The 17,677-nt window shown below is 31.3% G+C and overlaps 1 protein-coding gene across 2 annotated transcripts in view; it reads right to left on the reverse strand.

Annotated features, from left to right (window-relative positions):
* Positions 1–1,798: 1,798 nt before the first annotated feature.
* The window catches only part of LOC113378743 (protein Teyrha-meyrha-like), a 148,896-nt gene continuing 133,017 nt past the window's right edge, over positions 1,799–17,677 (reverse strand). For both annotated transcript variants that reach the window (XM_026619323.1, XM_026619322.1), the window contains 7 exons: positions 5,026–5,264; positions 3,912–4,064; positions 3,641–3,800; positions 3,076–3,265; positions 2,487–2,622; positions 2,110–2,202; positions 1,799–2,026 (listed from right to left, as the gene is read on the reverse strand). In XM_026619323.1, the coding sequence (XP_026475108.1) occupies positions 1,943–2,026; positions 2,110–2,202; positions 2,487–2,622; positions 3,076–3,265; positions 3,641–3,800; positions 3,912–4,064; positions 5,026–5,264 (1,055 nt within the window). In that variant the 3' untranslated portion in view covers positions 1,799–1,942. The remainder of the gene's footprint in view (positions 2,027–2,109; positions 2,203–2,486; positions 2,623–3,075; positions 3,266–3,640; positions 3,801–3,911; positions 4,065–5,025; positions 5,265–17,677) is intronic.

Below are 17,677 nucleotides of genomic sequence, written 5' to 3' on the forward strand. Positions count from 1 at the left end.
GGCCAATTCTTTTTTTTAAATATTCGTTGAAGTCCAAGGATGGTTCTTACGGCGAGAAAAAATCGATTAATTGCCGAAAAAACCCCAAATACAGCCCTTCTTGTTCTAACCCTAAACCGTAGAATCAATTTAAGCTTAATTTTTTTTATAATGTATAAATAAATAAGGTTAATTTGAGAATTTATAAAGGTAAACTGATGTACGGGTAAATTGTAGGATATGTAAAATGGTAGAAAGAGAACTGGTAGATAAACAAATATGTAGACAAATAAACAAGTTGGCAGGTTAATTGGTAGACATGTAGAACGGGATGACAGGTAAATTTGTGGCTCGGTAAAATGGTAGATTGATAAACAGGTTGATAGGTAAATTAGTTGACAAATTGTTAAAAGGATAAATTGTTCAACAGGTAAATTATTGAACAGGTTAATTGGTAGACATTTGGAACGGAATCACAGGTAAATTGAAAAGCAGGTAAATTGGTTGACAGGTAAATTGGTAAGCCGGTAAAATGGTAGATTGATTAATAAGTTGATAGGTAAATTCGTAGACAAATTGCTGAATAGGTAAATTGTTGAACAGATAGTAGTAACGTTAAACCAAATGTAACAAATACATATCTTTGTTAAATTTCTAATTAAAACTAAATCACGGCAAAGCGTGAACGGGTACAGCTAGTTACGAATAAAATGATATAAAAATAGTTAAGTATGTTCATATAATTTTTCGAGATTTTTCAGTTTTCCTTAAATTTTTTGATAGCAACTCGCCTGTAGGCCACACCGTTCGGAATTCGAAGTTGCGATATATGGGGAAAAAACTAAGAATTTTGAGACCTTTCTAACTATGTATAATACTTTATATGTTTTATTTACAGAAATATCGAATAGTGGCTGGAACCTAACCGCACTTTGAATTCGAAATACCTAACCCAACGGTTAATCCATCCATATTTAATGATTTTTTTTAATTATTAGAATAATCGACTGTGATAAATTTAAAAGTTCCATCAAGGATCTTAATGACACTGCACCTAAAGACAGTTTCAAGATGAAATATAAATATGAAATTAACTTATTATTTATACATTTATATAGCACGATTATTTGACCATGTTTGCGATCGATTGACCGATTAAAATCATGCGAAAATCTATTTAAAACAATATTATTAATTCAATCAAACTAAATTCACTTTCTCAATACCAGTAATTATAACGATATAATAAACATTTCTATAATTTTATATAGCTTTATTATGGTAAGAACTATAACATGAGTGATTTAATATCAGACTAGTTTTTAAAATATATAGAAATAATTAAGAAAACATTAAAATATGTTACAATCAATTTAACCTATAATATATTTTGAAAATGACTAATAGAATTTCCATATGTTTGTGGTATATAAATATGTACATATACTTTTATTATCTATTTACAGAAAACATTTATGATATATATTTTTATATTATTTACGTCAATACATCATTTTATTATATAATAATAATGCTTTATATATTTTTTAAAATTATGAAATAATACTAATTATAATTTCATGATAGAAAATATTTAAAATATTAAAAAAACAAGATAAAAGCAAACAATATTAATATGAATCGATATTGTTTCTAAGCAAATTTAAAAAATATTCATATATTATATAATACACACTAATATCATCTGAATATATAAAATTTATATACAAAGTTGAAAAGTATCATATTAGTAAATGCTTTGGTATAAGTGATCTGTCAGAAGTTGAAATAGATGAAAGTCGAAAATTTACCTGCAGCTATCAGGATTAAAACACGTACCTTTTTAGTAATATTTAAGAACAGAGTATTTTGGCCATGAGATAAACGCCTCTAAATATAACTATTTATGATATGGTTGTCCCAAATATATGTATATGAACATTTAAAATTGTATCTGCGATTCTCAATTATTAAAAATTGGTAACGTCGTTCGGAGATCGGTAACGACATTTGGGGAACTGCATTTAGGGCACCTCTTGTTCGAATCCTGAAATGAAATAAGAGTTTGAGTAATAAAAATAATAACATTTAATTATAATATGAATCAAACTATGGTATGTTGTTACTTACAGAGCACATTAGGCATTTTTGATCTTCAATTTCGGTGATCGTAGTAGAATCGCCTTCCAACTCTCTGATACGTGCTCTTAATTCTTCTAGAACCTAAAAATATATATAATTTAACTAAAAATATAAACAATTATAATTAATCTATTAGTTTTTATAAACTTATGATTATAACAAAAATTGAACCTTTGTGCATGTAAAGATAGTCAAATTAGTCTTTTGTACCCCAGCCTGCCATAACTACATTTTCATACCATTCATTCAATTAATCAATAATGTTTTTATTTATTTTCTAATATTATTATTTTTACATTGGTCTAATTTATCATCAAAATTAATAATTTTATTGTCTTATATTATTATATATTAAATAAATTTACCTGTGCTCTAGAACTGGGTTCGGCATCAGAAGTAGAAACTAAAGGGTCACAGGGCGTGGTTTCAGTGGCCGTAGCAGCGGGTTGGACATCCATACTTGAATTTACTGTTGGTTCTTGAGATTGTACACGATCCGTGCTAAATTTTGTAACAAAAATACATTTAGCATACTAGTTTATCATTCGTAAATTATAGATTAAGGGACTGATTCTGTCGCATAACAGAACAGTGTTATGGAAAGGCCATGTTATAAAGAACTTTCCATACTAAATATTGACAAAAGCCATGTGGTTGGTGTGCAGTCAGGCGTATTTCTCAGGTTGTCAGATAGAAAACTTAACCTAGAAACCGCTCAAATGTAAAATAAACGATCTCAGATAGCAGGGTGTTTCTGACACAGCTTCATAACATACGAGTGATGTTGCAGTTCATGTGTAAAACGTCTGAATGCACAGCAAATACATGACATTTGGACAGTATTCAGTATGATTCAGTAGCATAATGTATGAAAGTTGGAGCGTAACATGGCCTTGCCATAACATTTTTCTGTCATGCGGAAGAATCGGTCTCTCAATTATGCATCATCATTACCTATTGTTGTCCTTGCGTCGTTCTTTCTTTTCTCGTTGTCCATCAGAATCTTCAGCGCGATATGGGATGGTCTGCATATTTTGCTCGTCGACTTCATCAGCTTCATCACCATCCACAACTAGATCTGCAGACTCGCTGGGTTCGCTGCCTTCTACGGCCTGGTCGCTGCTACTTGGCGTGGCAGTCGAACCTAAAAGAAAATGATACATTTATAAAGGTATAATCATCACACATCGTAATTTTTTCTTATTTTTGAACATCAATCAGAATTTAAAAGTTGTATGATCTTTTGATAAATATCTTAAATCAGTCGTTTTTTAGAATCGACCCAACACTTGCCTATCTATATTTGATATATTTTTTTTATTAGAATTTTTATAATATTGTTAATCTATGTTCTCAGGCGAAAACGAATCTCACTAATGTTTGATATCAGGCCGAGGTAAATCTTCTACTTGCAAGACCAAAGCTTTTACCACGGTAAGCCACATTGCAAATCAAATATATTTTTTTCGTATATTTATTTACTTATTTCAATCTATTTTTAATTTGTTTTTTCCCTTACTGGTTAGCCCAGCCAAAACGGCCGACGCTCGTGGTCTTCGTTGACCATCGCACCAGGAAGCGACGTCTTCGAATGACTCAGAATCGCCTTCAACGTCAACTGGCTCATCTTCATCAGTAGCTGTGCCCATTGCAACGTTCATACTATTGGCAGTATTATGCTGTAAAAAATTATATACAATTGAACTAACATAAAGTAGTAATAAATTAGTATAATTACAGTTTTATGTGCTGTTGTTGCTACAATGTTGTACGCTTTGAACGAAAATTACCTTCCTAATGCACATTTCAACATGCGCGGTGAGTTCATCAGGCGAGCGAGGCATTCGGCTGTGACAAACTGGACATGCAGTTTCTTCAACTTTACGTTTTCGCGCTTTGATGCGTAGACGACTCTGTCGATTAGTCTTGATGCGCTGAAAAGTCTAATAAATAGAAATGATTATTATAATTTTTTTTACCAATTTAGTGGCTTAAGTTGTTATATGAGGCACACTGTTACAATGCAAATATCTCTGTTTCTGTAAATCACTTTTATAATGTTACTATATAGTTTAGACAAGTTCATAAATGTCCACCATTTAACAGTTGTCATCGACCAAATCAAATTTATGTGGTCAAACGTAAAAAAGCACGACAAACTACTTCAATTAGATCAAAACTATTGATGTTCAATAAAATTTCATTATACAAAGTTATTCTCAAACCAGTTTGGATGTATGGCATCCATCTATGGGGTGCTGCTAAAGTCAGTAACTTACAAATAATGCAACGATTTCAAAATAAAATACACTGACAAGCAATATCCGCGCCAAGGTATGTACCGACATGGCTAATTCACCAAGACACTGATACACTCACAATCAGTGCAGAAATTAAAAAGAGTGCCCATAATTTCAAGACTAAAATTGACCACCATCCAAACGAACTGATTGCAAGTCTTTACAACACCACACATAATATAAGATTAAAAAGAATACAATTAATAGATCTAACACATTAATCAATAATAAGTTGTTCTACCATATTATTTAAAATAGGTGTGTGTATGTTTATGTATAGTCTGTGTAATGTACTTTGTTTATAATTGTATGTATATTTGAGTTTCCTTTTTTTCTTTATTATACCAAAATTAAAATATAATTTAGTACACTAATAAAAGGTGAACCACTGGGTTTTCCTTTTAAAATTTAATATATTATTTGTCAAACTAATTACTCAATGTCTTTCTATTTAGACAGATTGTAATTTATAAGAAAAAAAAAAACTTCAATCATCTCTTAAGGGAGTGTATTTTATATACGTAAGTAATTGTGGTTTTTCAAAGTTCCTTGTATGTTTGGCTTCCGATTACCCTTAAGTCCATTAGAAAAATAATACATTTACCTCCCATCGGCCATCCGGGCCGGGGTCTCCAGGCACTCCTGTGCCCGTTGGCCTCATCATAGCCTCATGACGACGATTCCTGTTCGGCGTGGCAGTCAACTTGTACAAACGTTCCAATTCCTGAACAAAGTGACTTTCTAGTTCTCCTGCCTGAAGAGTTACTCCGCAGACGGGACAACATGCTCCGTTGATGGAACCGCTCACCCCGTTTGGACCCAGTACTGGCTTCTTGCAGGAAGCTGGAATAGAAAATTTTCACTATTTACTTAAAAGTCATACTAGTATTAATAATGAATATTCATTATTTAATCAATTATTTAATTAATAAATAGATGATTTGCGATTACGGATCTAAAGCTTAAATTAACAAAATTAAAAAAATTGACCACTATAACCGAAAAATAGTCACATTTTCACCAAACCTCATAATTTAAAGCTTATACGCTTATAATTTTCAAACTACGTAAGATTTTTTTTTAATTTCTTCCATGATAGTTATGATCCATACTGTCACCCTGTTTCAGCTTGACGTCGAGTTCTGGGACACCCTGTATATTTATATATATATACCTATATATCATATATATTATCTCGTGTGTTTATTTAATATTTATAAAGCTGTGCATTTAATACAGAATCCACCGATCTCGATCCTTTCTCAAGTGGAGAAATGAGTCCTCCTTACTCCTTAGCCTAAGTACGACATCCCCGCGACATCCCCGCGACAACCCCGCGACATCCTCCCCCCTGAGGCAAATAATCCTCAGACGGCGCGAATGACAAATGCTAATGTATACATCAACAAGGATTCCAGGTGGGCGCCGCGAACCCCGACGAGAGCGGAGAGCGCATCCTTAATCTGGTCTTAAACGAAAAACATAAGCGGCCGACCGTTAATAACATTTTCCCGTAAATCACACGGACTATTCGTAATTTATAATACACATCTTCTCTTAGTTAACGCGGAAAAGAAATCTCATTGCGCTCTTCCATCCACTCAACGAATTGAATTTTGAGATTTTAGCTTTCGTTGATTTTCATACATATCCATCCTAAAAAGTTCTAATAAAACTTTTGTAATCCCGAAATCCTTCGGAGTAGGGGTAGTAAATGGCACATATAAATACATACCTGTAAATTATTATAAGGACAGTGAGTATAGCACAGTGAATAAATAGGAAAAAAGGATGTAACTTCCGAATTTTTTTTTACTGTGCTCCAATTTGGATAAAATTTTGAAATTAGTCTCATCTTATACTCAAGATCAAATGTAAAACAATTTGAACTCCGCCGGGGGGAGGTTTGCAACACCTTAATAAAAATATTGACATTGACTCATTATATCGCTTAAAAACGTGTTTAATAATAAAGTGCAAAATTGTAAAGTGTTTTCTAATACATTTGCCTTATATTTAGAATATAATATTTCAACTCCTTGAAACCCCTGTAAACAACCTCTAAATTGAAAAAACATCTAAAAATTTTGGTATAAAATAAAAAGATCGAGGAATGCTGTAAATGATATATTATATTCTCTATATTAGTTGTCGAATTTTCAACACCGTCTCGACCTTTAAAACCACCCCCTTTATGAAAAATTATTTAAAAAATATTTTGAAACAGATCTTTTGTCTTCTACGTTGAAATAATATAGCAAAATGTATTTGTTTAAAATTTTCAATAAAACTATTTTAAGCCAGATATTAGCCAATCTCTCAAAATACCAAAAGTAACCATGCGATTTTATTTTAACATAATATTATTAGTGTAATTCATATGATTCGTGAAAATATAAAATAGCATTGAAAAAACGTAGTCAGTCCAAAAAAAAAAAAACGATAGCTGTGCCCAAAGAAATGTGAAAATTTATTATCTGTCTATATTATCTAATATTATGCCACCTATTATCTGTTGACGTAATAAAAATGAGAAATTTAGTAATAATTATTGAAAATGCCATATAGTTCGATATAGGGTCATTGAGAAAATACGAAATCTTCCAAAAATTACCATCATCCCTTCACCCTTTGCCGGAAGATCAAATACTATTTTTTTTACTCATGAGTTAATAATAAGTTCAGACTAACTGTTATTTTACAATATTGATAAATTTTTTATTGATACCTTTATTTTTTATTGATAAGTTTTGTAATTTGAATGATTTTTTATTTAATTTCCAGCTATCAATTTATAATTAAAAGTTCTACTTTTCCAATCTCATAATCAAACTTTATTTCAAACGAAACTTCTCAGTGTGATTTTTATCATGAAATATTTTTCTACAAACAGTTTCTTTTCTCGATGTCGTCCCGTGATTTCATTATATCGTGTTCCTTTGACTTTGTCCAGTCGCCATGGATAATTCGATGACGCGATTAAATCTCTTCTGTTTAAAGGTACAGTACTGATTTTGCCGAAGACTCACTCGTTGACATCAAAGACTGAGATTAAAACGTCTGACCGAATTATTTTTAATTATTTTTCTCGGGTACTGAGATATTTAACACGGCGATCAAGGCGTAATATTCTTCTAGATTTTAAAATTGGATTTGATGAAGGTAGAATTAAATAAATATATAAGTTGATTAACTTATGGTAAACACCAGTAAGATCAATCGCAAGTGACCCTTTTTTGAATTTGTTTCAAAAAGCTTATATTTTTTGCATTTAACTACAAAATATCAATTTTCAGAAGCTTTATAAAATAAAAAGTATTTGCTGTAGTTGATTTCATAGTGCAAGTCTAAAAAACTGGTCTCAAGTCTAAAAATCTAGTCAATATAATTATTTGATACGATTAACTGTTAATTTTTATTTTACTATCCAAACCAAAACCAAATAGTCCAAATCAAATTAAATTGCTGACTCTTTGATAATATAAAAATCAATTTTTGCAAGACTATCTTAATTATAGTCCACTCAGCGGACTTTCATCGCCTCTGACCATTCCAATGGACACTTAATTATATGTACAGTAAACCATAACGCATGTATAAATCATAGATAAGTTCCTTTTGATGATTTTTTACTAATCAACCACTTACAAAGCAATCAATTTAATCGAGTATATCAAAGACAAGTATCGACCTAAGTTCAAAATTTTGAAAATATCATATACAACTAAAGTAGTACATTTGTACTGATTTGCGCAATCACTAAGTAAACAAATAAATAGTAGGAACAAAATGTATCAATATTGAAAATTTCCAATGGATAAGTATTTCGTAGAAATCTGTCGCTATCAACATACTTTAAGATCAATTAATTAGAATATTTGATTAACATAAATTTATCAAGCATTATAATTTTACATAATGCTTTTAAAACAATACATATACTAGATATATTATTGGATTATCAAATGATTTTTGTTTATTTAATCAGTTTAGGCGATTTTACAATTTAAAATGGCATAATACGAAAATTGTGTACCAAAATCTTAAACCTGAGAAAATTAAAAAAAAATACATAAAAATACTAAATAGGGTAGAGCTGGACTTACAGGTCTGCGGAAAAAAAATCCACCAACAAAATCTCAAAACAAGTAAAGTTAGAAATTTTTTGTTAACAATATTTGAAAGTAGAGGGTAAAATATGTATAACTTATAGTGAGCTCTGCTGTTTAGTTTACGAAACCTTGGTATAATATTTAGGTATACGTTATTTAATTGGTTTATAAGATGTATTGTTATTTATAAATTAGATTCAACAGATTATTTAATGTAACCTCCATACAAGCTCATATATGATTGGGGCGAAAAAGACCAACAATACCTTTACTCTGGCAAAGGTTGTAAACAATAAGAAAATAGTAAATAAAAAGGTAAAAGAAAAAGCAATTTTAAATAAATAGTTAATCCAACTCTGCTGATGAATATTTCTGACAAAATACTAGATCAAGGTTATATACAGTGTTATCTCTGTAAAAAATGCACCCATAAAATTTATCCTTGGCATTGGTTGAATAATGTAGCTAGCTACTTTGTAAAATCCCTTTAAAATTAAAAATACGACATTGGATCTGTTTGCCCATGGCTGTCCCATTTCATGCCGCCCATGGGGTAAAAAGAACCATAAGACAAATTTTTGCGAAAAACTGCAAAAAAATACATTGCTGCAAAAAAAGTAGCTGCGAGTTTTACTGAACATAGTTTTACTATGTGTTATTTGTTGTAATATTAAAAAAACTAATATTAAAATAAAAAAAACATCTTATAGATCAACCTATCTATTCAATTAATGAATTTTTTAATCCATGATGAATATTAATTGTCATTAGGTTAATCCTAGAGTTGCTCATAAACATAACTGATATTAGTTTAGTTATATTATAGTATTGTGATAAAAATAATATTGATAATTGAAGTTGTAAATATTGAATTTAAATAAAGTATCTATCTATCTATCGGTCTATAACAATTGGTTCGGTTTTCACAATAAAATTGCTCAAAATCAAATTGGACCTTTATGCCCCGCCGTACCCTATATCAAATACCATATTTAAAAAATTTATCAATTACCAAGTCCCGTTCGCCGTGAAACCAATTCGTTAGGCGTAACCTCGGCGTTAAGTGTCGCAGGCAATAAATTTATGAAACAATAAAGTCGGACAATGACATTTAACAGGAACAATCATTAAGGTGGATAATAAGTCGCATACAATTCATTTAGCGCGCTCGTAAATGCGCTTTTAGTATCATTCGCGATTACGGACTGCGGGGATCCCTTCCCTACGGCGAGGATTTCGCTACGCGTAGAACGGCTACGTGTTGTATGAGGAATGAATTATAGACAGGCGATATTATGAAAAAATTATTTATGAGAACAAACTAAACTCACACACTACTAAATAAAAGACATAGTTTTCATAAATTTTCATAAAATAACTCAAAGGTTTCAATATAAAATATTTAGAAAAATAACAAACTCTCCGAAATACGTTCCGATTTGGCTTTTACATAACGAAATCAATATAGCTACGTATAACCAAGAAATTCAAAACTACCGTTTAACATATAAAACCAGAATTGGCGAACATCCGAATCCCAATGACCGTACACTGCTGAAGATTCATAGCAATGAATAAAAAAAGACGACCTCTGGCAAATATTTAACCGTTTAACGTTTAACTAATATATGTATAGTTCTATGAAGTCAGCTTTTTTATATTCACGAACATCTGGCCACTGGAGTAGAGTTCGATATTATGTCACGTTAACGAATTTGCTTATTTACAAAAGAATAGGTTAAATATTTGCCAGGTAATTTGAATATGAATTAAGTAAAATAGGAATAACAGATTTTGAATAGCTGAATTGTATTAGGAGTAAGAGGAGAAATATTGGAACTTGCTGAAGTTAATAGAAGAATGAAGAAAAAAAATGGAAGGAAGCTAGAAGTTAAATAGAATTAGAAATTTGAAAAAAGAGCAAGAATTGAAGAAGATAAGAAGAAGAAAAATGAATAAGAATATATAATAGGATACGTATATAGATTGAAAATGATATAAAAATTAGAATGTGAAAAAATAAAAAAAATGTTGTAGGTGGCTAAATGCACAGAGTAAGTGAGGCCAAATAAAAAAAAGAATAGGGGCAAATATTTCCGAAAGAGAGAAAAAAACACTTCTTCAAAACATGTATATAATGCATTTAAAATTTAACATTTCAATCTCGATGGTTCAGCCCACGCAAAATAAAAAAAATAAATAAAAAATATTTTTATTCGATATCATTTTTGTGTTCATTTCAATTGATGGATTAATTTTATTTGATTGACGCTATTTTCTTCCAGTTTTTTTGAAAATTAAAAGCATTCATAAATTATTATAATGTTAAAAGGAGAATTCATTGACAAAATGCACATTTCGTATAAAGCACAAGCGACGACACCAGCGAATAATCATCATTCAGTGCTCGCAATCCGTGGGATTAGCGAATGTAAACCTCGGATGTAAATCTAACTCTGCGCGCCGCGAGGTGTGAGGACTACCGAACTTGTTAATTTTACTCCCGCCCGAGGCGTAAATCAGAAAGGTGTCCGTTCCCACACCCCGAAATGTTCGGGCTGCCAACACTCTATGTGTCTCGTTTTGTCGTACTCTATATTTGAGCAGATTTTGCATTGAATCTGTGAAACCCAAACGGCTTAAGCGACTCGACACGCTCTTTAAAGTCACTTATGTTCTTGTTAACCGTGACGCAATGACCTGCTTGCAAAATCAAACTAAGCATAAAACACTACACCCACAATTGAATCAAAACAATGATAATGAGCATAACAGGTAAAGATAAATTAGAATTTTACTATTTTCACACGTGGAGTAAGAGTGAAAAAAGAAAGCGATTCCTAGTCACAGGTGTGATCCCATCTTCGGTATGATGTTACCAGGTTTTCACTCGAGATCATAGTCACCGAATGTGGTCTCAAATTCAAACAGCCTTTCGGAGGCATTGCTGCATAAAAGATATAAAGTCAAAAAATACTATTAAGTATAGTCAGAAATAGGCCAATTCTCTGATAAAATAGAAATACTGGTAATGTTATGTTAAGAGACTATGGGACCGATTCTGCCGCATAACAGAAAAATGTTATAGCAAGGCCATGTTATGAAGAACTTTCCATATTGAATATTGACAAAAGCCATGTGGTTGGTGTGTAATCAGGCGTATTTCTCAGGTTGTCAGATAGAAAACATGACATAGAAACCGCTCTAATGTAAAAAAAACGATATTAGATAACAGGATCTTTCTGACTCAGGTTCATAACATACAAGTGACGTTGCAGTTTATGTGTAAAACGCCTGAATGCACAGCAAATACATGACATTCTGTATGATTCAGTAGCATAATGTATGGAAATTGGAGCGTAACATGGCCTTGCCATAACATTTTTCTGTTATGCTGCAAAATAGATCCCTATATATTAAGGTGATCATATTATTTTGCATAAAATCCGGGACGGATTAGAATGCGTGTGAGAGCGGAATGAGGGGTGTTGCTTGAGCTAAAAACTTATATGCACATTTTTTGGGTTCAAATTTTCTAATTGAAATATATTTAAAAGTATATTGGCAACCAAAACATTTTTTAAAATCCGGGGCAATCCGGGACAAAACACTTAAAACCGGGACAAATATTGCTTTTAGAAAAAGTCGGGAAAATCGGGAACGGCCACCTTACTATATTTTCGTATGAGTTGGAAAAACTGTAAAAAAACTATGTATTTGCTGTGCGATCAGGCGTTTTTCCACATAAAACCTAACTTCACGTATGTATTATCAAGATACATCAGAAGGTTGCACATATGATAAAATTGTTATTTGACCATGTGCATTTTGGAGGTTGGGTTGCTTCCAACTGAGATACTTCTAATTGAAATGTTATAAATTGGAGCAATGCTTCTGAATTATATTTTTACGAGAAAATATTTTTGGACGTATATTTTCAAGTGAAAACGGAAATCACTGCTTGATACCAACTTATCAATAAAGATTTCAAGATGAATGTTTTTAATACCATCTTATAAGTAGAATAATTGACCTTCTATTACAACAAGTAGCACAGTTGATTCTTTTTTAACTTCCCGTAGGGCAAGTTATAGTAATCGCAAAAATATCGAAAATGAAAATTTTTATATATCTTTACGTTTCAAAGGTTTCTCAATATTTTGGCATACCATAGAAAAAATGGATGTATGTGTGTGTATGTATGTGTGTGTGTGCGTGTGTGTGTGTATGCGGATACAAATTTTCATCGACGATTTCGGGAACACCGATCAACCGATTTAAATAATTAAAAAAACATTCTATTTGTACTGATAAGGAGACGTGCTAATTAGTTTTTGGCGAAGGCAGGTCTAGCCGTTCCGAGGATATGGGGCAAAAAGTGCCAAAAACGATAACTCAGTTTTTAAGACAACGGAGCGTCCGATTTGAATAATTCAAAAAAACATTTTACTTGTATTAAGAAGATGAAGAACTGATCAAATTTTCATGAAGGCACGTCTAGCGGTTTCGGAGATCTAGTAAAAAAGTAAAAAAAAAATGCCATTTGGCGGTCAAAAATGATCATTAGACATATGCACATCAAATTATCAGATATTTTACAGAGATAATAATAAAGTATAAATTTTGTTTACATTCCTATGGGTTCCGTACAAATGTTTATCCGTTAGACGGCGACGCGGCGCTTACGCGCTTAGACTTTTCGTCTCTATGCAGTTAAAGCAGTACGATTGCTTTGAAAAAAATTCAGAATTTCCAAAATATGTCAAAATAAAGAAAACATTAAAAAAAAAATTTTTTTTTGGTACGGGAAGTTCCAGCAATTTGCCTTAAGGCACGATGCCATGCGCCCCACTAGTTTTTAACTTTTTTTTTGGATCTACGAAACCTGAATCTGCCTTCCCAAAAACGTTTCTATCTCGTACAAACTGATTGTGAGTAAACTAAAATGTATTAGCAAAAATCGTGCCATTTTAGGTTTAATTTATATGTGTCCTGTTTATGAATGAATGCACAGGTCTACTGACGGTCCACTAACCAGCGATAGTTTCGCATTGAATAATTTCGAGATGACATACGACGCCGGCATTAGTGCTGACAGGCGCAGCGGCCGAGCGCGCATATTAGCGTAGTGCGTAAACGGCGTATAATGCGTGGCGGCAAGTGCTCCTGAACGATACATATATCAGGCAATTAGTTCTGACGTAACAGATTTAAATACGTTATACACGGTGACCCTCTTTTTGGGGCCGAGGGCCTAATGCCATCGCGGCGAATGTAATAACCGCCGTAGAGCCTAGATAACCAACTAAGCCGGCCGGATTGTCGGCGGACGCGGTGCTCGGACCGCCGATATTTTATGGGTGCCTACGCCTACTCGAGGTTCATCACGACGCTGCAACAATTAGAAAAGGAGTAAAAAAATTTACTTTTTTTTAACTCTGAAATATTTCAGAAATTTTGAAACTCATTTAAGTCGGTGGATCCACAGTGTTGAAAACGTCGAGGAAATTTTTTGGACTATATAAGTGAGTTCCAAACATTATAAATCTTGGTACAAAACCCAAAACAATGTAAACAAAATTATTATTACTTAATTCGAATCATTAAATTTGTGCTTATGTGCATATGTCTAATGTCAATTTTGGACCGCCAAATGGCATTGTTTTAACTTTTTTTTTTGGATTCCCAAAACCACTAACCCTGCCTTCCCAAAAATGTTTCTATCTCATACATTGGAATATGCGCGTACAACGTATATTTGAACTGATTGTGAATAAACTAAAATGCACAAGCAAAAATCGTGTAATTTTTAGGTTTTTATTTTTCTACTCAAAATTTTTCATTATGAAATTTATAAGTATTTTACCATTTTACAATCCTGATTGAATGCCACACTTTTTGATGGAACATGCCAACATAGTTCAGTGCATTTTTTTAAAAAAATGCACTCTCAAAGTCAGTAAATTTTAAAAGTTTTAAATTTATAGTTCAACAAAAAGTCTTAATTTTTGAAAACTTGGGGCATCTGAGTAATTGTTTTTGACTGTGGTCTTCTAAATGTTATTCATAGTTACGGTTCCAAAGTTTAAATGAACAAAAGTAATAAAAATTAACCACAATAACCGAAAAATGGTTACACTTTTTCGGTTATTGCGGTTAATTTTTGGTCACAAGGGTCACACTTATTAGGTCATTCTGGTCACAAAGCTTTATGTTGCACTTAAAAGCTCATTATTTTCAAACAACGTGAGATATTTTTTGACAATTTTATTTTTCAGGACAGTCACGGTCAATATTACACGTTGAGTTTTGGGACACCCTGTATATATTCCAATAATATTACACATAAGTATAAATTATATCACCGGTATTTAATTCGAATTTATATATGCATAAACTATTATCGGTAAATGATAACTTTGACGACTATGCTGTATATGTCATGTTTGCGGTTTAACCGCATTATAAATCAGCATTAGTTTTCCATATATAATACACGTTTTATACAATAAGTATTGAAATGAATTTGTTTTTAATATATACATCATCATATTAAAATTATGAAATATTGAAAATAACCATAGCGAAATATGATAGTAAATAGTATAAAATAGCACCTCTTCTTTCTGAATAATTCAAATCGGTTGAGGGGTGCTCCCAAAAACGTCGACGAAAATTGTATCCATACATACACACATATACAGACACATCGATTTGAACCAAAAAGTTCAGAAACCTTTGAAACGTAAAGATATGCAAAAATTTTCATTTTTGTTTTTTGGACATTTACCATAACTTACTCTACGGAAAGTTAATTGCCAAGTAAAAGCAAAATGTTAAGATTTTTTTATTAAATAGTATGTTTTTGTTTCAAATATAAATCTTGAAAAAGTATTCGAATTTACATCACATTGTCTTAAAAAATGTATTTAATTTTGATTGACAATAAAAGTATGCAAAAAAAAAAAAAATTATAATAACTTTGTCAAAATCTTGTGTCCCCCACAGAATGTATTTCGTAAAAATCCCGATAAAGATGAAAAAGAGAATGTCAATGATAATTAAAACCAGTCTTTAATTTCAAACCACTTATTAAAGCTGTATATCTTTAAGAAATTAATTTCGTCTAATTCTTTCGTTCGGAATGCGATGAAAGAAATAAGCGATAGATCGCTCCGACTCGTTTCCTCTCGCACATTTGCGCCGCATCGCACCCCTGTCGATATATTAATTACAATTTTATAATAATTAAGGGCTGCGATATAATTAATAAGTGTTTACTCTAATTAGATTTTATATAATCGCCGACATGGATATTAAATTGCTCAAAAGAAATACCTCGGAAGAAATTCATCTTCAGTCACAACAAGTTCAATATTAGCTTGAGTATAGTCTTACACACAATATTAAGTAATCAGTACCAATAATATAAAAATAATAATATATAAATAATTTATGTTTGTGATATTATATTAGAGAAATTAGGAGCTTGTTGCAACAGTTTTTTTTTAAATTAATATATCTTGAGATGCACCGATGCACGCATATATTAGTCAAGTTTGTTGTCAGATAAATAAATTCTAAGAAATTTAGCGAAAACATACATTTATCATAAATCTTATAATTAATAATATTAACAATCATTTTAATCTAATGATATTGACCAATTGATACCAAAGTTTTTATATAAATGGAATGATATTTTATTATATAATAGACATGATAAAATTGCTATTATTTATTAGAAATGAGATTTTATAAAGAATAATCATAAATACGATATTTATTTATTATTATAAATTAAATATTATCATGAAGGTAAGTTGCAAAGTATATAGGATAAGAAGTATAGGATTTATATGGAGAAGATAGTATAAAATAGAAGATTGTATAGAATATGAAGTAATGTTGTAAGTGGCTAAATGCTCGAGCGAGCGAGGCCAACAAAAAAAGATAAATAGTATGAATATACTTATCAAACCTCAAAAAATATACCCATAAAAAATGTCGTTTATCGAAAAATCCCCGTGGGTAAACAATCAATAAAACACACCTTCACACCTTTTATACTGTGTTTCGACCGATGTAATAATATTGTCAGCTTAATATGAAATAAATATATTATATGGGTATATAAATATTGTTATATAATTTACGCAAAATACTTGATTTATACCTCTAAAAGCCGCGGAGGCAAATGTATCGTCCGATCCAATAAATTCCGTAATGAACGGCGCTCACGGACTAATCCTATGTGTACCTCGGCTACGAATCGAACCATCGATAGTCATCGATTGCACTTCATCATATATTATTTGATCGTGTAAAAAACCCAAAACACAAATATAATAAAATCGACACCGAAAAAATATCGTATTTTAATTGATAATCTATCGGTAAACAAATTTGTGATACACTCGCTTTAAATTTTTTCACGTGACAACTACATTGCAAATAAATTGAAAATGATTTATTTGAAGCAATTATTCCAGAACGCTATTTATCAAAAAAGTTGTGGACACATCGCAATGAAAAAGCGGAATGTGCCAATTTAATCGCATTAGTGAAAAAATATGCATATTTAAAATTTTTAATTTTGATGTGGAAAATTCTGAAGCTAAGTATATAATTGCCCAACAAACTTATTAGGAAACTGCTACAGGTAAACATAGTGAAGGGGAGAAAACAAAGAAATCTTCTGGAAATCATAATATTTTCTGTTACATTGCTAAATAGTGCAGTCTGCTACTATTGCATTTAACTTATTTTAAAAAGAAGGATGTAGCACTAGTTACTCCCATAAAATATTAGTAAATTTTAGTATGTCAATAGCTGTCACTCCAATAAGTAATCCACCAATTTAGATCAGTTCTTCAAAAATGTAGTAAAGTTGCCTAAGATATTGTTTTTTAGAATCTTATTTTTCAGCCTTCTTGAAACTGATGTCTCTATAGAATTAGTATGATCTTTTCCACTTTTAAAAATCCATTTTTAAGAAATGTTGACATCTTCAAGCTCATCATGATAAGGTCTTATAACTAACACACCAAGGAGCATCTCTTATTATATTATCTTTTATTATGAAATAAAAAACAGTAACCAATTCTGTACATTTATCAAAAATATTATTATACATCCAGGTAA

Source organism: Ctenocephalides felis, unplaced genomic scaffold (assembly GCF_003426905.1).
Source record: "Ctenocephalides felis isolate EL2017-DRISC unplaced genomic scaffold, ASM342690v1 CF-g0.4_SCAFFOLD_01886, whole genome shotgun sequence".
NCBI lineage: Eukaryota > Metazoa > Arthropoda > Insecta > Siphonaptera > Pulicidae > Ctenocephalides > Ctenocephalides felis.